General features: G+C 46.4%; 1 protein-coding gene across 2 annotated transcripts; it reads right to left on the bottom strand.

The window, feature by feature from the left end:
- Nucleotides 1-6,032: 6,032 nt before the first annotated feature.
- Nucleotides 6,033-25,529, bottom strand: BLOC1S2 (biogenesis of lysosomal organelles complex 1 subunit 2). 2 transcript variants are annotated; one of them, XM_078775547.1, is made up of 7 exons: nucleotides 25,385-25,519; nucleotides 25,301-25,348; nucleotides 23,529-23,615; nucleotides 12,486-12,572; nucleotides 9,458-9,577; nucleotides 7,695-7,799; nucleotides 6,033-6,917 (listed from the first exon to the last, which is right to left on the bottom strand). In XM_078775547.1, the coding sequence occupies exons 1-7, from the start codon at nucleotides 25,470-25,472 to the stop codon at nucleotides 6,886-6,888; spliced, it is 567 nt and encodes a 188-aa protein (XP_078631673.1). In that variant the 5' UTR covers nucleotides 25,473-25,519; the 3' UTR covers nucleotides 6,033-6,885. The 2 variants fall into 2 exon arrangements, with proteins under 2 accessions (XP_078631673.1, XP_067968213.2); XM_068112112.2 differs by having other exon boundaries at nucleotides 25,301-25,529.
- Between the last annotated feature and the right edge of the window lie 1,837 nt (nucleotides 25,530-27,366).

The following is a 27,366-nucleotide window of genomic DNA, read 5'->3' as shown; positions in this document are numbered from 1 at the left end:
AATGTACATGTACGTATGGCATATAGGTTCGAAAATCAGCATTTGTAATGTATTATACAATCATTCTAACCTAGCCATGACAGGGAACACAGGGAACAACCATCAATTGCTTTGAAGTATCATATACTTTCATTTTCAACTGGGCCTGAGGGGAATTCTCATCTGGGCAGCCCAGTACAAGAATCGGAAGAACTTCAGCAATTTATGCCTCCATGAAGAGGATTTCGGTGTCCCAGCTGAATGGCACTTTTTTGCTACGTCGCATGGGAAGGGACCATCTGATGGAGTTGGCGGGACAATTAAGCGGTTAGCAGCTAAAGCCAGTCTCCAACGACCATATGATCAACAGATCATCACTCCTCGCCAACTTTTTGAATTTGCTGATTCAGAGATTGCAAATGTCAACTGCCAGTTTGCAACAGCAGAACAGTATGAACAAGAATCTAAACTACTCAAAGCAAGATTCGAAGAGACCCGCACAATCCCAGGTACACTAAAGCTACATTGCTTTGTTCCTGTGTCTAAGGAAAAAGTCACAGTTCGAGCCTTTTCGTTCTCAGCCGAAGAACGAAAGGAACATGTGAAACTTACACCTGGGATGATCGATCACAATGTCTCAGCCATAACTGGTTATGTTACAGTGGATTATGATGGTCACTGGTGGGTTGCATGTGTCATGGAACATACCCCAGAGAGGCATGAGGTGGATGTTAAGTTCCTCCATCCACATGGACCATCCCCATCATATACATTTCCGGAACCAGCAGACCCTCTCACTATTGACTACCAGGATGTGCTTACTACTGTTGAACCAACCACTGCAACTGGAAGGACATATTGTATTTCCAAGAAAGAAACAAGTGCTGCTGTTGCTGCATTGAAGAGGAAATTGAAAGCCTAAGTCAGGTTAGTGAACACTGTGTACTTGAACTCACTTATTGATTGTATAATACATTACAAATGCTGATTTTCGAACCTATATGCCATATGTACATGTACATTATTGCTCATATCTCAGAAACTATTGGAGTGCCCATCACAAAATTTATGTGGAAGCTTCTTGACATCATAAGGTACCTCTGGGATGAATTTGAGGAAATCTGAAGGATACATATTTTGGGGATTCACAATTGAAGTTTATATTTTGTGATAACTTTTTTGTGGTTGGAGGTAGGAAAATGTTGCCCAGACAAATTCATAGGGCATGAAAATACCTTTAAAATGACACCAAAACCAGCTCTCTAGGTGTTATACTTTTAGAGATATGGCCATTTGAATTTGCGACGTCGCGCTAATTAGTCCAAAGTTCGTTAGTCTGTATCTCACTAATTAAGAGGCTGTTAGCAAAAATATTTGAGTTCTTGCCGTTTTTCATGGGTCCCAATTGGTTCCCAAAGTTTTACAAAAATCTGAGAGATGACGGCAGATTCTTTGATGATTTGACATGGAATGACCCAGTGTAGCCACATACTGAGACTACAAATTAGCAGTCTGAGTACAATGTTATAATATCAGTACATGATCATCAACTTCTTACAAACTGCATGGACATCTCTAATAACAGCATTCTATAATTATCCGTATTTGTGATTGGTTACTCTAAGTTGATAAAAAAAAGAAAAGTTGGAAAGACAACTGAAGCTGCAAGAAGTCCCTGAAATTATATTGGAGCTTCTTATACTTATGCAGAAATGACATATAGGAGCTTCTAATACTTTTAGCTAGACCTAGCCCTAGACATTAGTCTTGAGGCAGTGATGTAGGGATTGTTATGTGATGGTAAATCCTGTTAGCTACTCTCTAAACACTGCATGTGTTCCTATATTGTCTTACGTAACCCTGACTGTATCTTGCAGCTCTGTCTTATTGCTCATTTCTCAAAGAGTAATGTCTTCATCCAGCCTCAGGCCACACAATGACCTGCACTTAGAAATGCCAAAAATAACTACTGCAGTTTCCCTCTAACCAATAGGGTGTGGACAGAGGGGAGGGGCGGAGCCTCGAGAGAGAGGAATTTATGCATGGCCGGATGTGAAAGACACTCTTGTGGTGTTTACTGTTTTGCTTACTTGAAGTGTCAACAAAACTTATTATACACTCGATAAACTACTATGAGAGTACGAAAAGATACTTCAACCATCGTTTTGTATCAGTGGGTGGGGCCAACATTTTTTATCCGCGTTATCCCTACGTTAGTACCAGTTGCGAAGTGGGAAGTGGGACATTATTAGCATTAATATTGTTTTGTAATAACATTAACAATATGCGATTATCATTTATTTTGTTATTAAAAGCGTCTTTGGAAAAAGGCCACGATAAATCTTCTTCTTTGGACAAATGCCACGATAAAGCTAATTTAACATTGATATACACCTCAACACGCAACGCCATTGATGGCAATGGCTGGGAAAACCCACTCGGGGGAGAAAACACCCTTGGGGAGGGGGGCAAATGAATGCGCTACAACTTTCAGTATGTAACCCTTGGTAATCCTGTCAAGTTTGGTTGAGATTGGATAAGTAACGACGGAATGTATTGGCGTCAAAAATTCATCAGACAGACAGACAGACACGAAATGGTGTATTTTAGTATGACTAGTACATCCGCTCACTAGGGGAGCGGAAAAAGGGTCATTCCACTTTGGGGTATGTAGATTACAGTCGATCTATGGTCGGATCTCAAGAACGTTGGGTGTGTGTTCATTTACGAAGTTTCTTGTGGAGATCGCCAAGTGGTTAAAGCATTTGAGCAAGCACCATTCAAAACCGTTAAGGAACAACTGGCTTGGCAAGCGCAAGCTAGCTGCTTGGTAAATGAGCACAACCCAAGCTTCTCCTTTTCAGTTTCGTATCAAACAGCAGGATGGAGTTTCACAAGTTTGCTACAAAAAATGCCACGGTAGCGGCAGAAAGGGCCATGTAATTAACCCAACATTTGTGAGTTATATAAGAGTACAGTAGATCTTCGCTCAGCTCTAAGTAAACCTTACTTCACGGATGTCGGGATTCCTCCAAATGTCTTCATTTAGTGTTATAAAGAGCATTAGCGACTGTTTAAAAAGCTAAGCATACGTGTTTGTGGTTTATAATGTTTTACTTCCTGTAGAAGCCGTTGCTCCCACGGAAACGCCATTATAACTACTAGAGAAATACCCGTGCTACGCACGGGTTTGAGGCCTGGGAGGGACACAGGCAATATAGATACGGTGAATGCTAAAGCATGAAACCAATAAATTCCACATTCCTGTAGCACCCTCAGTCGCACGTCAGACATTGACAGCAAGTTCGTGAATGACTTCCATGAAAAACATACCTGTTCGCAAACAAACGGGTACGTTCACATAGAGAAACATCGATCCTGCGTCCGTGGCGAATCTGCATATGGCGATGGGAAAATATCAGAAATTGAAGGCTTTTTTTATTTTAAACGATTCATTTAAACATCCGTTGAATCATATCACACGCAAATCATCAAAATCTAAACAGTATCTTTAGAATTTCAATAAAAGCCACAACATTGTTCATATCGGTAAATATTATTCCATCGTGTTTCAAATTGTGATCGATACACTATGATCGTGATGATCGTGATCGATAATCGTGTTCACAATCGCTACGTCGTATGTACTCCCGATACATGGACCAAATTCCCGATACGTGTAACTACTAAATCAACAGTTAAAAGGATTTTGAGCCGATAGGTGTTACAGCCTTGGCAAGATCGATGGAGACAGCGATCTGTTAGATCTGATCCTCCTTCATGCCGAAGTGCAGATCCTCCTTCATGCCACATCCGATCGATGCAGCCGTGCAGCGATCGGTGCAGTCCTTTGTGCGGCACACGGTGCAGCGATCGGTGCAGCCTTGTGCGGCACACGGTGCAGCGATCGGTGCAAACGTAGACTCCCACACTGCCACATCCTGCTGATACTTGCTCCCGCATAACGTTTCCACATGACGGGTTTATAAAAATCATTTAAAAGAAAAAAAAGGCTTCAATTTCCGATATTTAGCCTTTTCATTTGGGTCTCCCAATTGAAGCCCCGCCCATGGGGCGGGTACCGTTGCTCGACGTAAGAAGACGTCACAATGAACGTCATGCAAACGCGAATGTTATGCGAGAGTTCAAACCTGAGAATGCTGGAGACTAAAGCTGAAATTGGGAAAACTAAATAGCCTATTTTACTCCTGGGGATCCCAGCATTATAGACCCAAAATATCTTTGCGATCGGTTCAGCAGTCTTTACGGTACCTTCGAACAGACAGACAGATATTTGGTGAATTATAGTAAGATAAGCTATTTATACACGTTATCACTGCAGGAAAAACGCCTTGGGAAAGTGGGACATTATTATTATTATAAATTTTTGGGTAGAGTGATATATAGATCAGGTAGATCTGTGTAGGTATCATGCTCCCTCCGACTGTCGTAAAGAAGAACCATCTCGATGTACATAGGTAGAGGACCTGTTTGGCCCGGATGTTGGATTAATTTCGTATATTTGTGGTCATACGAGGATGGCCTTGTGTTAACTAGAGTAGGGATTATGTTAATTCCCCTGTTCGTGAGACGTTGTGATTTATCCTTCGTCCCATATGGCAATGCACTAAACACGTATAGCAGGAAAGGCCCAATAGCACCACACACACTACTTGAATAACAATAAAACTCACCGGAAGTGCAGGCAGGAAGCGCCCATGCATTGCGCCAACATGGCGATAAAACATTGCTCAGGCAGACTGAGGCCATGCCCACCTCGCAATGGATTGGTCGAGGGGGTTTAACGGGAAGATCACACCAATGAAAGGCCAGAGTAAGGAAGGACTTGTGATTGGCCAGGGGCGGAACAAGAAGCGACCCGCTGATTGGTATAGGGAAGCGACGAGCTGATTGGCAAAGGGAAGATTATAAAAAGGTGGAGAGAAACCGACGTTTCTCTCTCTGCTTCTCGTTTTGGATCCCTTGGTGCCTGGACATCATTCGCTGCTGCCCTTGCGGTTCCTCTACTCCGACCTCTTACCCTCCAGCCTTCCTTCACCCTCGACCCTCTCTCCCTTCTGATACGGACATTGGGTGCATCGCAGTTCCATGCTGAATTCGTGAGGACATTGCACAGCGGAGCAAGCGGGCTGCATGCTCGTTTGCTTCGCACGGTGAGGCCTGGCAGCGCACGGTGAGGCCTGGCAGCGCACGGTGAGGCCTGGCAGCGCACGGTGAGGCCTGGCAGCACGCGTCGAGGCCTGGCTCCCGCCAATGCACCAGACGACTTTTGGCGACCCTGACGATACCCCACAAACCGCTTGCAGCTAAGTGCAATAATCACGATTCCTTTCCAACGTTATTTTATCCCTCCGTCTGTGTTCAAATCTGGTGTGGGGATCACAATTTAGGACAGTTATTTGAGCATGGCGTTTTATTTTGTATTATCGGCATCCGCGGCAATACAGTCTTGTTTATTTTTATACATTTTAATTCCGTTTTTCGTGCGAGTTCATTTCCTGCAGGATCGGGGCTGCCGCACAGGATCGACAGGTAAAAGCTTCCAGCTTCTTCTCTCTTCCTCTCGCGCGTAGATAATAAATCCACTATTGAACAACGCCTCGGAGTAACGCTCGATTGCTATCCGTGATTTCCCGGTCTTCACTGAGGGGGTTCACGCGACAGTATTAATATGGTTTTGTAATAACATTAATAATATGTGATTATCATTAATCTTGTTATTAAAAGAGTCTTTGGAAATACGCCACGATAAAGCCAATTTAACATTTATATACACCTCAACGTGCAACCCCATTGACGGCAATGGCGGGCAAACTCGCTTGGGGGGAGAAAACGGGGGAAATGAATGCGCTACAACCTTCATTGTGTAACCCTTCGGCATCCTGTCAAGTTTGGTTGAGATTGGGTAAGTAACGGACAATGTATTGGCGTCAAAAATTCATCAGACAGACAGACACAAATGGCGTATTTTAGTATGATGATGATGATGATGATACCATATGTATTGTGTATATAGCCCAAAAACCATGCAAGACTTTCAAAAGTACATGTATTGTCAAGCACTTTCATAAATCATGTAACAGACTATTGGGAACGTTTCAACAAACTGAAGAGTGCATAGAGCTTTGCCTGCAAAGGCTGGATGGAATATTCGGAAATCTGCACATTTTCCCTTACATTGCGAACATATATACAGGTCATGACTGGGTGCAGTACGATACACTAAACCGTGGCTGTACGGACACAGTACCAGCTATTCCAAGGACTGAGTTCAACTCATCGTTTTAGACATAAAGATGGCTATTAAATCGGATATGCAGATTTGTAATACAAACAGAAAAACAAGAGTAAATGGACTTTACATGCCGAAGAGTAAAAATCCAGCAAGTTCTCATTGCATGACGTTTAAAAAAAACAAAAAGCAATCCAGTGTACTGGAAAGTATAGCCGACTTTGGAGTTTGTAACTCTTGAACAAGCCTGCGGCACGAAGAAAGCCTATTGGTGTCCCAGGAGCGACCTAGAGACCCTCCACATCCAGGACGGTGTACCCCCACCTTCACGAAGTCAGGGCGAGGACAGTTGGAGAGAGAGAGATGAGACAGACAAGATGGAAAGGGCCTGTCCATGGGGGACTGATCGGCCATCTGACCGTGACCCTGCTAGCCTGACGAATCCAGGCAGTAGGGAAGAATGGGGAAGATTTGGCCCCCCGCCATGTGTTGGGTGGTACAACCACCGCGAAGAGGAGGCGTCCACGGTTGAATGTGCAGTTTTATTTAAACGTGTAAATGAACAAAGACAAAATTAAAAGATTCGGTACAAGGATTTGAGGGAAAAAAAGCAATTTGTTTTCCAAGTGGTCCAAGTATTTCATGGCATCCAATCAACGTTTTTCCAGCTTCTTGAACCTTGCTTCTGCAAAGGAGGTGGTTATGGTGGAGGAAAGTGAGTAAGCTTGTATTTAAGGAGACATAGGAAGACATTTTGCAAATCAACAATTCAAATAGCTCCATCTGTTGAGGAATGGAACTTTTATACTCCAGGATATACTAAACCATTCATATGTTGGGTGCAGGACACATTATTTTAACTGGATAATCCGTTAATCTCTTCCAAAGAATCTTCTTCATTAGTGGTCACAATTATTCCCACATTCTTGTGGGGTTGGCCGGGGGACGTTTTTTGCCCAAGTCTTTCACGAACCAGTTGGCCACGCCTGAAGCTCGACTAAGGTTTGGGCATAAATTTGGAATTTGGCTATGATGCCAGTGATAGCTCGCCGACTCTTCGCTAAGGACACCATGGGATTTTTTAACGTCCACCAACTAATGCTGGCAGACCAGACACCAGTCTGATGTCCATTCAAGGGACGACACGCGTACTGATGAATCACCCTGCCTGGGAAGTGTCAGGAGGACAGTTCAAACCTGGGTCGAGATTCTAAGCCAGGCTAGAAAGCCTAGAGGTGAGTGTGCGTACCTCAAGGCCATCCTGCCAGCCCCAATTTCTTCCAAAGAATATGGACTCCAAGTTTAAAGCACCAAAAATACAGGTTGGATTCAGGCCTTCTTTTGGCAGGGACTGAACCAAAACAAATCAGGCTTGAGGTGAGTAAGCTTCCTCTGAGCTGTCATGCAAGTGCACAGGGCAAACATGCACAGTCATATGAATATGTGAGAGGAGGTGAGTTACCAAGTCGTTTCGAATATGCATCCAACCGGTAAGCAGCCTGTTCCAAAGTAGAAACCTCCTCCTCAAGCTCATCAACTCGTTCCAGCACTGGTGTCAACTCCATGTCTAAAGAGAAAGAATGGGGTAAGGGGAGCGGGAGAGAGAGGGCATCTGCTAATGAGTAGATAATCCAAAACAATACGAGTGAGTGCGGCTGAGATGCGTTAAGGGTAGTGCGCTGCTTTCCAACGCTTTAAGGAAGAAAAAAATCGACAATGATTGAAGCACACCAATACCCAGACTGAATGTATCAAATCAAGGCTCGCGGAAGAGCTGCATTGCAGAGGGGTAAGTGGCCGCCACCACCAGGTAGACAAACAATGGGGAATTTGGTAAGGAACAAAGGCCACGTAATAGGTTGGGACATATGGGCAATACAAGGGAACAAAGAGGGATAAAGCCCCCCCACCCCCCTCCCACCTGCAACCCCGTATACCTCCTCAGACCCCAATTTTTCTCATGCCTTGAACAAACATTGGTACATCACGGGTGGTGAAGGTTCTGGTCAAGTTTCATCAAAATCGTATGTGCAGTTTCAGAGAAGAAAGCAAATACCTTTTTTGGGGGGGGGGGGGGGGGGAGTTAACCCCCTTATACCCCTATTTTCTTAATGCGTGAATAAATTTTAGTCACAACACAACAAATATCATTTGTGCCAAGTTTGGTCACAATCCCTTCAGCGGTTTCAGATAAGTTCCAAGTGTTTACGGACGGACTGATGGATGGACGGACGGATGGACGACGTGCCATCGCATAAACTCCCCTGAACTTGGTTCCAGGTGAGCTATAAAAGGGTAAATGAAAGTGGACTGGAAAGAAAAGTCAGTGAGAATCAAAAAGAATGACATAGGATATCATGACTTGGTTGATGGCAGACTCAGAGGGGATTCCAAGAGTTGAGAGGAGAGATGCGGCAAGACCATATACAGACAGTAGAAAACTGCTCCACTACCAAACCCAACTGTGATGGCCTGTCAAAGCCATAATACACGGTGTTATGTAATTTGGATGCAAAATTTGCTATACTAGTGGAACCAAGGTTTTTTGGCATCCTAATACTATAGGCAACAAGACTAGAGTTGGTTCCATTTTTTTCAACGGTATCTTCGGCGGCCATTTTGAATTTCAAAATTTGAAATTCACGAGCTTTCCTGTGACAACAGTGGCGGCCATTTTTCAAAAAAAGGACAAATCTGCGATGGCCCTATCGCCAAATATCTTTCTTAGGACATACTCTGTGTGCCAAATGCCATGCTTGTATCATCACTGGGCACAATTCCTGCACCTATCTGCCATACTAAAAGGGCAACCTCAAGCTTATGGACAAATGAATCAAGAAAAGAAATCTCATCAAGATCAAGAAATGAAGGGAAAAAACAAACAAACCGAAATCCGGCAAGTTTCTTCTTCCGATTCTCGAGAAAGGCTCCGTTGATCCCAGTACAAAGTGCTAAACTTTAAGGATTGGTAACAAGTTATACATATTTTCATCAATGGCAATGTTGTTGCACAAAGAGATTGTATCAATAACCGAGCATCAAAAAAAAAAATCAAAAAAAAAAAATCACACAAGCTCTTCCAGAGAAAAGAAATGCAACGAAATATGCGTTTTTGAGGTCAACATGTTTCACTCTGTGAAAAACACTTGCCGCATTTTCCTTAATCTCATTCAAACAGATGAAACAAAAACAGAACCCAAAATACTTCCATCCCCGCCCACTCACACTGCTCGTTGAGCTTCCTCATCGCCACAGACACCGCCATCGCCGTTTCACCCATCGCTTGCACTCGCCTGGTCGATACGTTAGTCAGCTGGTTCAACAGTTGGTAGTCATCGGACGTACCTGAATAAGGTATTAAATATCAGCTGCATTGCTGTTATTTTAACAAATAAAATCCGTTTATAATATTGAGGTTTCTGCTTTCATAATCATGAGGTTTTTGCTTCCATAAAAGATGCTTTTATGCCTCCGCCGACTTAGTCACCGGAGGCATTACGTTTTCGGGTTGTGGGTCCGGCTGACCATCCGTCTGTGATATGTTTTCGTTACCATGATAATTTAAAAACAGTTGAAGGGGTCTAAGTCAAACTTGGTAAAAGTATGTATTACGACGTTAAGATGACCCGACTGGATTATGGGTCAAGAGGACAAACGTGAAACGTCAACGGTCTCGTTAGGTAAAAATTCTGTTACCAAGTTAACTTGTGAACCAGTGATGGGATTTTGACCAAACTTGGTACAAGTATATATTGTTGTGTTTAGAGGGGGGGGGGAAGAGGTTAAGTATTCAAAGGGTAGTTAGAATGTGTAGATAGGAAATGCCATTCGTTGGCCTCTCGATGTATTATGTTAGGAACATAGAGGTGCTAATTTGTTTATTAAATGTGCATTTTTGGAAGGGGTTAATGTTTAATTGTCAGTAAACAGCGAGGGAAAGGGATTGGGTAAGTTGTTCTTTCGTGTTTCCCCTTTAATAGGAACATAGCAAGCTAAAAGAGAGATGGGTAGAGAGACCCAAAGGAGGAAGGACCAGTGCACGCGGCCCCGAGCCTTATGGCGGTGTGCTGCCTCAACAAGAGGCCATCTCGGTGCTGTATTGGCTGTTGACAGAGCTTCAGCCAATGGGGCACTGGGATACAGAGCTTCCACAATGTCTGCTTCCACAATCACGAGATTTTTGCTTCCACAATCACGAGCTTTCTGCTTCCACAATCACGAGCTTTCTGCTTCCACAATCACGAGCTTTCTGCTTCCACAATCACGAGCTTTCTGCTTCCACAATCATGAGCTTTCTGCTTCCACAATCACGAGCTTTCTGCGTCCACAATCACGAGCTTTCTTTCTGCGTCCACAATCACGAGCTTTCTTTCTGCGTCCACAATCACGAGCTTTCTTTCTGCGTCCACAATCACGAGCTTCCTGCTTCCACAATCACGAGCTTCCTGCTTCCACAATCACGAGCTTCCTGCTTCCACAATCACGAGCTTCCTGCTTCCACAATCACGAGCTTCCTGCTTGCATAATCACGAGCTTCCTGCTTGCATAATCACGAGCTTCCTGCTTCCACAATCACGAGTTTCCTGCTTCCACAATCACGAGCTTCCTGCTTCCACAATCACGAGCTTCCTGCTTCCACAATCACGAGCTTTCTGCATCCACAATCACGAGCTTTCTGCCTCCACAATCACGAGCTTTCTGCCTCCACAATCACGAGCTTGCTGCTTCCACAATCACGAGATTTCTGCTTCCACAATCACGAGCTTTCTGCTTCCACAATCACGAGGTCCCTGCTTCCACAATCACGAGCTTTCTGCTTCCACAATCGCGAGCTTTCTGCGTCCACAATCGCGAGCTTTCTGCTTCCACAATCGCGAGCTTTCTGCTTCCACAATCGCGAGCTTTCTGCTTCCACAATCGCGAGGTGTCAGCTTCCACAATCGCGAGGTGACCGCTTCCACAATCGCGAGGTGACCGCTTCCACAATCGCGAGGTGACTGCTTCCACAATCGCGAGGTTACTGCTTCCACAATCGCGAGCTTTCTGCGTCCACAATCGCGAGCTTTCTGCTTCCACAATCGCGAGCTTTCTGCTTCCACAATCGCGAGCTTTCTGCTTCCACAATCGCGAGGTGTCAGCTTCCACAATCGCGAGGTGACCGCTTCCACAATCGCGAGGTGACTGCTTCCACAATCGCGAGGTCCCTGCTTCCACAATCACGAGCTTTCTGCTTCCACAATCGCGAGCTTTCTGCTTCCACAATCGCGAGCTTTCTGCTTCCACAATCGCGAGGTGTCAGCTTCCACAATCGCGAGGTGACCGCTTCCACAATCGCGAGGTGACCGCTTCCACAATCGCGAGGTGACCGCTTCCACAATCGCGAGGTTACTGCTTCCACAATCAAGAGGTTACTGCTTCCACAATCACGAGGTTACTGCTTCCACAATCACGAGGTTTCTTCTTCCACAATCACGAGGTTTCTTCTTCCACAATCACGAGGTTTCTTCTTCCACAATCACGAGGTTTCTTCTTCCACAATCTCGAGGTTTCTTCTTCCACAATCACGAGATTTCTTCTTCCAAAACCACGAGGTTTCTGCTGCCACAACCACGAGGTGTCTGCTTCCACAACCACGAGGTGTCTGCTTCCACAACCACGAGGTGTCTGCTTCCACAACCACGAGGTGTCTGCTTCCACAACCACGAGGTTTCTGCTTCCACAACCACGAGGTGTCTGCTTCCACAACAATGAGGTGTCTGCTTCCACAATCACGAAGTTTCTGCTTCCACAATCATGAGGTTTCTGCTTCCATAACCACGAGGTGTCTGCTTCCACAACCATGAAGTTTCTGCTTCGATAATCATGAGGTTTCTGCTTCCATAATCACTAGATTTCTGGTGTTATCATCATGAGGATTCCGGTTCTATAATCACGAGGTTTCCGGTTCTACAATCACGAGGTTTCCGGTTCTATAATCACGAGGTTTCCGGTTCTACAAGCACGAGGTTTCCGGTTCTATAATCACGAGGTTTCCGGTTCTATAATCACGAGGTTTCCGGTTCTATAATCACGAGGTTTCCGGTTCTACAAGCACGAGGTTTCCGGTTCTATAATAATCACGAGGTTTCCGGTTCTATAACCACGAGGTTTCCGGTTCTATAATAATCACGAGGTTTCCGGTTCTATAATCACGAGGCTTCTGGTTTTGGCCCAAAAGGCTTGAACAACCACTTAAATGGGCATCGTGGCACACCTGTGATCTCTCCCTGCAGGTAGACAGCCATCTTGTCAAACATATCTCTCGCCAAGTCGAGTACGTCCATTTCAGTTGGCTCTTCACCTGCAAGAGAAAACAAAAAGAAAAAAATATTCAGCATTGATAACTCCCAAATAATAACCGACAAATTGTTGTCAGCAATATCACGTTATGGTTGTCAAATTTCTTAAGCAATTGTCAAAGGTAACCGATTTCTGAACACAAATTATATCGATGACCACCAAAAAAAACAATCTTTCTGCTTTCGGCCATTTCTATCAAATTGTGCATTTGTCGGAGGGGGTGGGGGAAATCCTACTTATTATACTAGTGGGCCCGTTGGTCCATTTGACCAAATTTACATTGATCTTCATGCTCTTGTAGCATACCTGCCTGCTGTACACCTCGAGTATAAGCTTACCTTTCACCAGGCCCAGATGTGTCTGGGGCAGGGTGGGGATTATACGTTCGCTATTATTATGGCCAAATGATACTACTATTATTGTTATTGTTGTTGATATTATTAGTATTAATTAATATATGCTTTGTTACAATATGATCACTGTTTTTGTTATTAGCGTGTGTGTGTGTGTGTGTGTGTGTGTGTGTGTGTGTGTGTGTGTGTGTGTGTGTGTGTGTGTGTGTGTGTGTGTGTGTGTGTGTGTGACCAATCGAGTCTTTGTCATCAAATGTGAGCCAACAAAGCTTTATTATGAGAAAATTGTTATGTCGGTGGGGTAGTGATATGGTCAGGTAGATTTGTGTAGGTAACATGCTCTGGACTGTCGTGAAGAAGAACAACCACCAACCTGTAATAAGTAGAGGACCTGTTTAGCCCAGATGTCGGATTAAGGTGTATTTTCATCCCCATTACGAGGAATGGGGCATGTTAACTTGTTATAGGGATTATGTTAATTCCCCTGTTAGTCAAACCTCTGTGATCTATCCTTTGTCCTTTATGGCACCGCACCATAGACACTAGTTAGAATTGCCATTAAACGACACTAAATAACAATAAAAACCAACCGGAAGCCAGGCATCAAGCACTAGGGCTAACAACCCCGACTTGGCAGGCACACATAGCTCAGGCAGGCCGAGAGCCACGCCCAGAAGGACAGTGATTGGGTGGGAGTTGACCAACGGGAAGGCCGGGGTAGGAAGGGACTCGCTGATTGGTGAAGGAAGGACGAGGAGGAAGCAGCGCGCTGATTGGCAAGGTTCGACTGATGATGTCAGAAGCGGACTGCGTGTGGATTGATGGAAAGCTGAGAAAGCTGCAGTGGTGGCCTGCAGGCATTGGTGGAGAGGCACAGACGACGTCACGATACGGCCGATAAAAGAACGCGCTGACCGACATCTTGCCCCTTGGTATCGGACTTTGGTGAAAGACGGTTGAGCGCTGACGATTCTCCCCCGTCTTGACGTTCTGGACCTCGGTTCTGGCGGAAGCAGTTGTGGGCCGGCATCGTATCCTTGTTCCCCTGTTCGTCTGACGTGAAGAGGAAGAGCCGCAGACTGAGAGCTGCAGTTTTGCCAGGCAGAAACGACGCGTGGACGAACACTCGGGCCTGGTTCCACGCACGGACTTCGCGCCAAGGTGTGTTCGCGCGCACGGACCGCCGGGGCCGTTCGCAGCCTGACGAGACCTCACCAGTGATCAGAGCTAAGCGCACACACACACACACACACACACACACACACACACACACACACACACACACACACACACACACACACACACACACACACACACACACACACACACACACCCATTTATTTTCATTATCTTTCCCTGTGTCTGTGTCTGGGTCTGGGTCTGTTGCGGGAGCGCTCCGTTTAGGAATTTAGTTTACCGTCGCGTTTCTTATCGGAATCTGTGTTAATAAACCCTTTTGTTATTTTCCCTGTACATTTTAAATCCGGTTTCGTTTTGAGTTACTTTTTACAGGTTGAAGACTGCCCGGCGGGATCGCTCAAGTAAGCGCTTCAGCTTCCTCCCCTCCCCTTTCTTCCTCCGGCGCATATGATAAAAGCCCGCATGTGATCAACGCCTCAGAGTTAAAGCTTGCTTTGGCTAGCCGTGATCCCTGTGGTGTTCACCTGGGGAATCACATGACAAATGTTGTCGAGGAGTGGGATTTGAACCCTCTGGAACAAATTGGTGTCAAGAGTGTAGGATTGGAAGCAAAAATTTTCATAGTAGAGGCGATTAAATCTTTTCATACTGATTGGATAAAGCATTTGACACATCCAATTATGACATCATCATGAAGGCACCGATGACACCATTGTTATCAAATGATGTTGCCAATAGTGCGTTCAAATGTGCCAAGTTTAATATATTTTTTGTTCAGCGGTTTCTGAGATGTCCAAAGTTTTTCCTTTTTCCCAACATGGCTGCCAAACCACATCACCGAAGACGTCATACATATTGTGATGAATTTGGTAGAGCAACATCTAGAGCTATGTAGATCTGTATAGGTAGGTATTCGACTGTCGTGACAGGGACTCTACATGTAATAAGTTCTTGATGTTTAGGCGTTTGTCGGGGTAAGATGTATGATTGTGGATCTACCTGGAGATTCGAGTGTTAAGTAGTGAGGGATTAAAGGTAACGCACCGGTGAGTCTCACCTAGTAGTCAAACCTTTGTCCATTATGGCACTGCAGACCACATAAACATTAGTTAGGTCCCTAGCGCAACATTAAATAATTCCTTTCCCTGACAATGACTTCGGAACAAACGGACAGGAAACCAGGCCAGGACACTGCCGATGATGGCCGCAGCCAGCTACACCTCCGCTGTGCCTCGAGTGCCACGCGCTATCACAACACTACAGGCCTGTGATTCAGTGGAGGGCACTGATTGGGTGGCACACCAAGGGACGTGATGTCACCAGCGAGGTTATTTAAGGGAGCGCCGAACGCTCTCTTGGCTCTTGTTCTCTTGCCTCTCTGGCGTCTGGCAGTGCAGCTTTTGGTCTCCTGTGGTTCATGCTCTTAGTTGCGCAGCAGTTGAGAAGAGTTCTGCAGAAGAGTTGGCTGCCAGCACTCCCGGTGTGAGTGGAGTTCGATGGAGTTCGAAGGAGTTCACGGCTCGAGAAGGTCCCGGTGCGATTCCGAGTTTGGAGAGTCCTTCCTGTCCCTGGTCGAGTGAAGTTTGCTTGCTTCGTGCAACCCTGCGTTGGACCCTTGGAGCAAGGGAGCTCGTAGTCGTGGTGTGCCGTTGAACCGACGAGGCCTGGTGGTGCTCGGGGCTTTGGAACTTGGAGCGAGGCATGCCGCGGGACGAAAGGAGCCGGGTGTTGGACGGCAGCCACCAAGACGACAAGGACGAGATAAGGCCGTATCCGCGAATACACTTTACATAAAAGACGTGTTATTTTCTTTAATTCATCTCCCTCGTATCGTGTTTGGTATCTGTTGTGTGTGGGATCCCAATTTAGGCTTGTTATTAGAGTTATTACCGGCGCGTGCTTTTTCACTGTCTTTACTTTTCATTTAATAAATCCTTATATTATTTTCTGTATATACCTGAACGCAGTTTTCCTGTTGGATTTTAATAGATAAGGCGGCGGAGCTTTGCTGTGTCTCATCCCGCCATTCCGCACGTTTAACTTTAGTTTAAGTGTTTGATTTGGAATCCGCGGATTGAGTTTTCGCCTCGGGAGTTAAAGCCTCGTCATCGGCCATCCGCAACTGTGGTGTTAATCGCGGTTGCGTGACAAGTGGTGTCAGAAGTATAGGATTCGAACCCATCGGACAAATATTTTTTTTGTCCGCGGCGAGACATCGACACGGTCAGGCGTACATTGCACCCGACGTTCGAATGCAAAATTTTTATAGGCGAGGCGGAGAAATTTGTATAGTCAATTGGACATACGGAGCGCTATATCGCGTCTTCGTCAAATTTAAATAGTGTTACTGGAATTATTAAAATAAATACGCACGCAGGAAATAATCTTCCGGAAGGTGGATGTCGGAGATGGACGAAATGGAGGTACGCAGCGAGGCCTCCGTCAGCGTCGGGAGTGAGCCGGAAATAGGGGAATTTGATGTAGAGGTGAGCCTTGGAACCTCCCTCATCCCGAGCACCAACTTATGCCCCTCCCCTACCGGGGAGCCGGGAACAAGTGGGACGGCCCCCAGAGACGACCAGGCTTTAATGAAATTTTTAAAGGAATTAATGGATGCTCAGAGTAATAAAATTGATGGGCTGGAAAATAAAATGAGTAATGATATGGGAGAAATGAAAAGTGGGTTGGAAAATAAAATTGAAGGGATGGGAAATAAAATTGAAGGGATGGAAAATAAAATGGAGGGAATGAGTAATGATATGGGAGAAATGAAAAACAAAATTGAGTCCCAGGGGAATGAATGGAGGGAAGGACTGAAGGATATGAGTGACCAAATTAATGGATTAAAAGGGGAAATGAATGCTCAGAACAAGCAATTGGAGAACAAAATTAATGCCCAAACAAAAAACATGGAGGGGCAAATGGATAGATTAAAGGAGGGTTTGAAAGAACAGATCGAAGGGATGGACAGCAAAATTGAGGGATTGGAGGGAAAAGTGAATGAACGAATGAATGAACAAATGAAAGAGAGGATTTGAAAAATTGGAAGGAAAAATTGGGGAAATGGCACAACAGCCGGGGAAACGAATTGATGGCATCGAAGGGAGTGTGCAAAACCAAATTACGGGCAGACTGGGGGAATTGGAGGATAAAGTAGAAACTAGAGGGGGGGAGATGGAAAAAGCCATAGGGGTGGCAAGTGAATCGATACGGACAGAATTAATGTCAAAAATAGAGGAGGGCGTGACCCAGGCTGTCCGAAAGGGGGAAGCGTTGGAGGGTCGAATTGATAAAGCAAATGGGGACCTGGAAGGCTATCGGGGCCGGGTGGATGCCAGAATGCTACAGCAGAGTGAGGCATGGGGACTGCTCAACCGACAGGGGGGGGCAAATTGGCCGAGAAGGTGAAAGGGTTGGAAACCCGCATAAAAGAGCAGGAGCAAGGGTTAATTGAGAAAGGCCTGTGGGGGCCGCAAATGGATAATGAAAGGGTGAGTGATTTTATGCAGGAGCGACTGGAGACCTGGGACAATACCATCAAGGAGGAGGTTGGTCGGGTTCAAGAGAGCCTGAGGGAAGAGGTGAGTAGGTTGGTTAAACATCTTCAGGATCAGATTAAGGTGACCCAGGAGACCCTCACCACGAGCCACATTTGGACACCAGAGGCTCCGAAACGGAATACCCAGTTGGGGGGGGGGGGGGGTGTTTTGGCCCCGGGCTGGATTTGGACAGAGAGGAATCGGGGAATAGAGTCTCTGGAAAAACAATCCCCCTCGTACATTTTGACGGATCAGGGAGCCTCGGGGCTTTCCTGACACAATTTGAGTGCGTGTATCAGCTCAATGGTTGGGGAGAGCGAGAGCGCATGGGGAATCTGGTGGCGACACTGCGGGGGTCAGCCGCAGACGTGTTAAACGTAGTCCCCAGAGGGAATATTGACCAGCAAGGCCATCTGTGAGGCCTTGAATAACAGGTACGGGACAGGCGCAAGGTGCGACCTGGTCAGGGCACAGCTGCTGCATCGCAGGCAAAAGCCTAACGAGACGTTGCAGGAGCTGGGCCAGGATATATACCAATCTGTGAGGATAGCATACAGGGACCTACCAGCACAAGCGTGGGACAAGTTGGCGATAGAAAAATTTATGGCGGCTCTTCCTGATCCCGAGGTCCGGACGTTGGTGGAGTTACAGGACCCACCCACGGTGCACCGGGCGGCGGAATGCACGGCGAGACTGACCTTTTTGAGAAGGTCAAACCGCGCATCGGAGAGGGCACCTGTGACGGTATGGCAGGCCGAGGTGCGGGATCAGGAAAAGCCAGAGGATGACATAGGGCGAATGTTAAGGGGAATCTGCCGCCAGCTGACAAATTTGACCGGGGGCAAATTTGCAGGGAGCGAGTCACGACAGTTTGGTCCAGGTTTGCCATCGGGACGGCCTGATTTTTATCGGGCTGGGCCGGGAGAAAGGGGTGCTCCGCCTGGCTACCAGAGGGGTCCGTTCTTGGGGACTTGTTTTAGATGCGGGAGAAGAGGGCACAGTCAGAGGAATTGTCGGCAACCATATGGGCCCCCACCTCCTGACAGGCTTCGCAGCCCAGAAAGGAGGGGGCCCCCAGTAGGTCCACAGGCACCAGACAGAGGACCACCACCTCGGCCTGGGCCAACAGCAATAGAGTGTGTGGGAAACTATAACGAGCCGAGCATATGGGCCGTGCTCGGCTGGCATGTGTATGGCAAAGCATCTTTCTTTGGTGAGGTTAGTGAAATGTGAAAAATGTTTGGCATGGGTAATCTGTGGGTTAGATGGAAATTTAAGGGTGGATTTTGAAATGTCATGGTGGACACTGTACAGTGACGCCATTATTGATCCCAGTGTGTAGACCAAAGTGTTGGAGGCTGTGATAAAATTAATAGGGTAGCAGGACACAGCTTCAACTGGTTGAGGGGGCAACTGTGCTGATATTTGGAACGCGGGGTTATGGGGATGTAGTTGTGTAGCCTGAGGGTCAACGTGGTGCTGTGCGTGTCCGAGGTGTGTGGACCATGTCTTCTGGATGGGTCTCCTGGTGGAGCATGGCTGTTGACTGGACCTTGGTGTGGTCAAGTGTGGGTGAGCACTGGGGGGCTGCAGTAGGTAGGTAGTCGGACTGGGGGATGATGGGGAGGTGCAGGGGACGTGGCTGTAGGGATGCCACGCACTGCGACCGTGCCCCCAGGGCCGAGGTTGTTTGTGCGGTAGGGTGTGTTTTGGCAGCAAGTGCTCACCACATTGGCCAGCTGGGGCTGGTGTAGCTGTGTTCCTCGCAAAAGGGGCCGAAGGATGGATGGTGGGTCGCACCCTTATGGACACTCATGGGCCATGTTGGCGTTTTGACTGCTCACCTTGTCCCGGTGACCCTTGCACGGTAGAGGTGCAGAGCTGTCGTGGCCACAGGTAGTTGTGTAGTGATTATCACCGTTGGATGCGGATCCACATACCTGCCAGTGTTATGGGGACAAAAGAAAAATTTGGAAGTATTTGGAAGGCTCAATGAGAAATTTTGGTATTTTGAGGGTGGATTGCACTTTGGACCCGACCAACCTGCAACTACCTGCATTTGAGGCGAGTGTTTTGAGGAGTACTGTCCCAGGCTTCAGGACTTGCTTTGGAAATTGGGGACATGTAATTTGGAGTTGGGAGGCGGGTGAGAGTGATGACATGGCCGGTGAGGGGATGGAATGGGGGCCACACAGTGTCTTGTGGGTGGCGTATGTTTTTGTGTTGTGGTTATGTGTTTTGATGTGGTCGTGAGGTTGGAAAAATATGAGCGAGTGGTGATTATTGAGTTTTGAAATGCGTTTTGAAAATGGAAATGTGTAATGATTCAATGATTTGAACTGTGAATGGGATTTCACATGTAGCAGGCCATGGCAAGCCTTGTAACACCTTTTACACCGTCTATGGAATTGTACTGAATTGTGCTGCGTTGTGTGGAGAATTGAATGGCAGCGGGGGAGGAAGTGTGTTTTGGGGTCTTGTGGGTGGGGAAGGTGTGTGTGTCCGCAGGTACAGAGCAAGCTCTGAGGAGCGATGCCTGCGGGCCCCCCCTCTGCGGCAATTACCCCTGGCAGCCGGTGGTAACTGGAAATTGGAGCTCGTCGGTGGAGGGTCTGGTTGGGCGCCGCGGGGTGAGGAAGTCCCCCGGTGACCCGTGTTGCTGCGCGGAAGCAGGAGGCAAGGGAGCCTGGTGTGTGTGGAGACCCTCACTGGCGAGGTAACGGCGGAAAGGGGCTGTTGGGCTGTCACGGGGCCAAGAGGTAAAGGGGGGGGGGGGGCAATGAACTTGTAAGTCGGTTGACTTGTTTTTGGGATTGCGGGCACCACAGCCTGATATGCCCCCACCATCTTTTTGTGCGGTACCTCCCCGCTGCCTAGTTGAGGAATGCACACACACGCGAATGACATCAGTGCCATGGCCCTGCAGGGGGGTGTATTGAAATAAGTGCTTTGTTGACTTTTGAAATGCCTTGATTTTTGGAATGAGGATGAGCGGTTAAGGGGTCTGTGTTGCATGAATGTGGGCGAAATCCACCGAGCCATGTCACTCACCTGCAACATCTGGACAGGGCCCGTGGAAATTTAGGGGGTGCATTGGGATGGCCCCGCAGGTAAGGTTGTGTCTTGTGGCATCCACCGGGGGACGCGGTCTGTAGACCGGGGTATGTACAAAGGTTAGAGTTTTGAGTTTTTGTAAGATGGTTAAGTTTGTGGATAAGGTAGGAGTTTTGGTGTGTTGTTTGTTTCCTCCCTCCGCAGGAACAATGAAGAAAATGTACATACTTGCATGATGGTTAAGGGGTTTAGCATGGTAAGGAAGTATAGGTAGGTAGTCCGACTCACTTCCCACAGCCCTTCCTGATTTATTTCATAGGTTAATTAAGTGTGTGACAGTAAGTGTTAAGGCTGGAATGGTAGCGCCTGCGGTGAACCTTGCAGGAGCTACGGTTCCAGGGGGGGGACTGTGTTATGAATTTGGTAGAGCAATATCTAGAGCTAGGTAGATCTGTATAGGTAGGTATTCGACTGTCGTGACAGGGACTCTACATGTAATAAGTTCTTGATGTTTAGGCATTTGTCGGGGTAAGATGTATGATTGTGGATCTACCTGGAGATTCGAGTGTTAAGTAGTGAGGGACTAAAGGTAACGCCCCTGTGAGTCTCACCTAGTAGTCAAACCTTTGTCCATTATGGCACTGCAGACCACATAAACATTAGTTAGGTCCCTAGCGCAACATTAAATAATTCCTTTCCCTGACAATGACTTCGGAACAAACGGACAGGAAACCAGGCCAGGACACTGCCGATGATGGCCGCAGCCAGCTACACCTCCGCTGGGCCTCGAGTGCCACGCGCTATCACAACACTACAGGCCTGTGATTCGGTGGAGGGCACTGATTGGGTGGCGCACCAAGGGACGTGACGTCACCAGTGAGGTTATTTAAGGGAGCGCCGAACGCTCTCTTGGCTCTTGTTCTCTTGCCTCTCTGGCGTCTGGCAGTGCAGCTTTTGGTCTCTTGTGGTTCATGCTCTTAGTTGCGCAGCAGTTGAGAAGAGTTCTGCAGAAGAGTTGGCTGCCAGCACTCCCGGTGTGAGTGGAGTTCGAAGGAGTTCACGGCTCGAGAAGGTCCCGGTGCGATTCCGAGTTTGGAGAGTCCTTCCTGTCCCTGGTCGAGTGAAGTTCGCTTGCTTCGTACAGCCCTGCGTTGGACCCTTGGAGCAAGGGAACTCGTAGTCGTGGTGTGCCGTTGAACCGACGAGGCCTGGTGGTGCTCGGGGCTTTGGAACTTGGAGCGAGGCGTGCCGCGGGACGAAAGGAGCTGGGTGTTGGACGGCAGCCACCAAGACGACAAGGACGAGATAAGGCCGTATCCGCGAATACACTTTACATAAAAGACGTGTTATTTTCTTCAATTCATCTCCCTCGTATCGTGTTTGGTATCTGTTGTGTGTGGGATCCCAATTTAGGCTTATTATTAGAGTTATTACCGGCGCGTGCTTTTTCACTGTCTTTACTTTTCATTTAATAAATCCTTATATTATTTTCTGTATATACCTGAACACAGTTTTCCTGTTGGATTTTAATAGATAAGGCGGCAGAGCTTTGCTGTGTCTCATCCCGCCATTCCGCGCGTTTAACTTTAGTTTAAGTGTTTGATTTGGAATCCGCGATTGAGTTTTCGCCTCGGGAGTTAAAGCCTCGTCATCGGCCATCCGCAACTGTGGTGTTAATCGCGGTTGCGTGACAATATCATGAAAAGATTATCCAACAGTAGACGCTCCTACTTTTAAAGTTTTGCTTCGATCGCTCAAGCAGTTGTGGAGAAAAGCAATTTAAAAGGGAACTAGAATGGCACTCAGTAGAGAGCATACCTCCGCCAGGTGAACAGTTTACGTTTTGTATCCCAGAGTAGACCAGAAAATCACAATACAGAATCACATTTAATCAAAATGATCCGTCCACAACTGTTTGAGATATTCTGCTTTGTATAGTTTTTGGCCCTATCTCCCAATGGTGAAGAATGACTTAAAAAAATTATACCAGCGGGATCAAAATCCGGATCTTCACCTAAATCTAATCATTTTGTCCTTGTCACATACTGCCAAATTTCGTCTGAATCCGTCCACAACTTTTTGAGATATTTTATTCACAAACGGACAGACAGACAAACAAACAGACTGACAGACAGGGGTGAAAACACAACCTCCACCTTTGGTGGCGGAGGTAATAAACCTGAAAAATGTGGCGGGATAATTAAATAATAAGAAAAGGAACAGTAACAATAGGGTTCCTTCAGTACCCTAATAATAATAATGATAACATTGCCAAATGTAAAACATAATCGGCTAAGCGAGTGTGAAAATTCATAAGGCGAATAAATCTTTGAATTCAAATGTAACTCAATTATGTGAACTTGTGATTGTACTCATGGGCTTTTTGGAGGGGGGAAGGGGTTTAGAGGGTAAAACAAATATGCCTTAGTTCCAGAGATTCAGGGTTAGGGGAGCACCACTTTTCTCTATGTAATAATTGTTTATCATATGGTGCCACCTGGTGAAGACTGGTATTACAAGTCATAATAAAATGCCATAAACCATAAAAGTATGAGAATTAACCGACGGGTTCTTTACTGGGGGTATTAATTATTTGGCAATGGTATAAAAATTGCAATGGTATTAATTATATGGCAATGGGCATATACCTCGTATATGATGGAAGGTAATACATTGAGACAAGGTAGGATGGGATGATAGGACAAAGGAGAGTAGCGGAGTGTGAGGACTGGGAAGAGAAGGTAAAACTTTTGGAGGAGATGTGGATTGGAGGTGGGGGTCAAAACAACAACACATTTGCATAAGCAACAAAAAGACAGTCGTGCACAAAGAGAGCCGTATTGACAAAAGAAAAGCTTAAAACACACTCACCGAGTTCTGGTTCATCCTTTCCTCTTGGCTCGACTTGCTTCTCCTCAATCTCATTTATTTCTGTTGTTCTCTCCACTCCATCTTCCACTAGGAAAATTACATTAAATATGTATCGTAGGATATGCGAGGAACTTTAACATAGAAGGCCATTGGACACATCATTCCTGCACAAAAATCAACACCAGATTAATCAAATCCATTCGGTTATCGACTCCTGGGGGAAGGAAACCTTATGGATCTTTATTATTTATTTTATTTATTTATTTTTCCACCAAACTACATCTCATAGAGAGCACTTTACTAGAAATGGTTTTACCGTCATCTCGTCCCTCGCCCCTCACTCAAGTACAAATTCTAGGCTCATTGGATACCAGTTGTTGTCAGAGGATGACATACTGGATGACAGAGTGGAGTCATGGACCCACATTGCAGAGATTCTGGATCCAGAAACAGACCAGCCACCATTCATCCACTGCCAAAGTAGGTAAAGCCGATTTATCTGATCCCTCACAAACCTTGGGCAAAATGTGAAAGGCGGCCATGCTGCTCCATTGGTGTATGTCCTCTACTGTGGGACGAGGAACACGCTGTGTGTATTTATTGTAGCCAAGTTCAACATCCTCAAGCACCAGAAGATAGCAGAACGGAAACAAAGTCCATCACTTATCACTCGTCATCTACTGCAAGCATGCTATGTACGGAACTCTTACTGCAAGGAAGTTGGCAACACAATCCCAAAAAACATATCGAAAACCGTTAACTTTTTAGGCTATTTCCCCGAAATAACCTCAGAGTGGTCCCCGGTGTCCGCCCGTCATTTTAACATTTTACGAAACAATCTCACAAACTACCTGACCGATGTAGACCAAATTTGGTATGATGTATCAGAACAGCAAGGTCTCATGGGATTGTGCTCCCCACCGAATCCATCCATTTAAAGACGGTAATAGGGGATTTTGCCCCAAATATTGATATTTTATTCCAAAATCTTCTCAGAAACCAACAACAGGATCCAAACCAAACTGGCCACACGGTACCGTGACCATGCCCTCACCTTAAGTTGTGCTCCCCATGGCTGTATCTCCCCTGAAAAGGGGGCACGAGCTCCCTCCCCTAATAGCAATATTCACTAAAATACATTTTTCCTCACAAACCGATACGGACCAAGTTTGGTACCCTATATCAGAACATCAAGGTCTCATGGGGTGATGCTCCTCATCCAGATCTGCCCCCCCCCCCCCCCCCCCTATAAGAAGATGAAAATGGGAGTTTCACCTCAAATTCAGGTAATTTCTTTTAAAATCTTCTCAGAAACTGTGGGGAAATAAGCGTCAGTCCTCCACGGGGCTATTTTTCGTCATCAGACTTGAACTTTCATGTATGCATTTTAATACACTTCCTTTACCAGACTTTAGCAACAAAGCCATTTCCTCGTACAAATCAGCCGATCACAATTTATCCTCGGTGCGTGGGTGCCATATTGGTTGGCAATCTAAACAAGCGAGAAAAGGTAAACAAGATCGACCAAGGCCAAAACATTAGTATAACCTTCCATTGCAGCAAGTCAGAATAACGAGGTAAACGTGCTAGATGTTGTCGTTGCCAGGGAAGTGAATACACCCAACATTGCGGCGCGCACGGCATTATGGGATAGCTCTGGAAACCCTCTATATACAATGTTAGCATCGTGTAGTCTGCCCTGCATTTGATAAATGTGCAAACTCCTCACATCACTTGAAATATGTTCGGAGTCGGGATTCGAACCAACTTACCCGATTGAACTTCACGTTCCTCCAATTTAGCTTCTTCATTTACCGTGTCTCGTTCACCTTGTTCGCCTTGTTCACCTCGTTCACCTTGTTCGCCTTGTTCGCCTTCTCGACGAACTTCCACTTCATCTCCATCTTTTTCAACCAAACACTTTTCTTCCACTTCTTCAGCCATAACACTCGCAAGGAACCAGTCCCGGCCCCGGGCAATATATTACGTCATATCCGGTTGTTATTGTTAAACGAAGTTCTCTGACGACACGACCTAATTACTTTCATTAATTTCAAACAAAACACAACACTCATTATAGCTTATATGTGTAAGACGTTCATATTTTATTATTTACTAAAGTTGTGTAAATGAAAGAGATAAAAGAAAAATATTAATATTACTGTTACTATATTAGCCGTGCCCAACGGTACACCTACCTACCTTAGGTAGGTAGGTAGGTGTACCTGTACTAGGTAGTACCTACCAGGGGTGTGTTCACTGTTCAGTTATCAATGTCTGTGGGGCACTCCCCAAGTGGCTTAAACATTCCATTTGAAACAGTTGATGAGGAACGGCAGGCTTGGCAAGCACGAGCTAGCTGCTTGATAACGGGACACAGCTGCTTGGTAATGGGATACCTGATTCGTCAGCTGCTTGGTAATGAGACAGCCGATTAGTGAGCTGTTTGGTAATGGGACACCTGATTCGTGAGCTTCTTGGTAATGGGACACCTGATTCGTGAGCTGCTTGGCAATGTAACACCTGATTCGTGAGCTGCTTGGCAATGTAACACCTGATTCGTGAGCTGCTTGGTAATGGGACACCTGATTCGTGAGCTGCTTGTTAATGGGACACCTAATTCGAGAGCTGCTTGATAATGGGACACCTGATTCATCAGCTGCTTGGTAATGGGACACCTGATTCGTGAGCTGCTTGGTAATGGGACACCTGATTCGTGAGCTGCTTGTTAATGGGACACCTAATTCGAGAGCTGCTTGTTAATGGGACACCTAATTCGAGAGCTGCTTGGTAATGGGACACCTGATTCGTGAGCTGCTTGTTAATGGGACACCTAATTCGAGAGCTGCTTGGTAAAGGGACACCTGATTCATCAGCTGCTTGGTAATGGGACACCTGACTAGTGAGCTGCTCGGTAATGGGACACCTGATTCGTGAGCTGCTTGGTAATGGGACACCTGATTTGTGAGCTGCTTGGTAATGGGGCACCTGATTTGTGAGCTGCTTGATGACAGAACACACCTGATTCGTGAGCTGCTTGGCAAAGGCACACCTGATTCGTCAGCTGCTTGGCAATGGGACACCTGATTCGTGAGCTGCTTGGTAATGGGACACCTGATTCGTGAGCTGCTTGGTAATGGGACACCTGATTCGTGGGCTGCTTGGTAATGGGGCACCTGATTCATCAGCTGCTTGGTAATGGGACACCTGATTCATCAGCTGTTTGGCCATGGGACACCTGATTCGTGAGCTGCTTAGTCATGGGACACCTGATTCGCGAGCTGCTTGGCAATGGGACACCTGATTCGTGAGCTGCTTGGTAATGGGACACCTGATTCATGAGCTGCTTGGTAATGGGACACCTGATTCGTGAGCTGCTTGGTAATGGGACACCTGGTTCGTGAGCTGCATGGTAATGGGACACCTGATTCATGAGCTGCTTGGTAATGGGGCACCTGATTCGTCAGCTAGTTGGTCATAGGACACCTGATTCGTGAGCTGCTTGGTCTTGGGACACCTGATTCGTGAGCTGCTTGGTAATGGGACATCCGATTCGTGAACTGCTCAGTAATGGGACATCTGATTTGTGAGCTGCTTGGTAATGGGACACCTGATTCGTGAGCTGCTTGGTAATGGGACACCTGATTCGTGAGCTGCTTGGTAATGGAGACACCTGATTCGTGAGCTGGTTGGTCCTGGGACACCTAATTCGTGAGCTGCTTGGTAATGGGACACCTGATTCGTGAACTGCTCGGTAATGGGACACCTGATTCGTGATAGGATTAACAGTGCACAGCTTTTGGAGGGAAAACCACTGCACTCACAAACGCGAAAATCA

The sequence above is a fragment of the Myxine glutinosa genome, chromosome 4 (genome assembly GCF_964187855.1).
Source record: "Myxine glutinosa chromosome 4, kmMyxGlut1.1, whole genome shotgun sequence".
Lineage (NCBI taxonomy): Eukaryota > Metazoa > Chordata > Myxini > Myxiniformes > Myxinidae > Myxine > Myxine glutinosa.
This window is presented reverse-complemented; position numbering and strand designations above follow the sequence as displayed.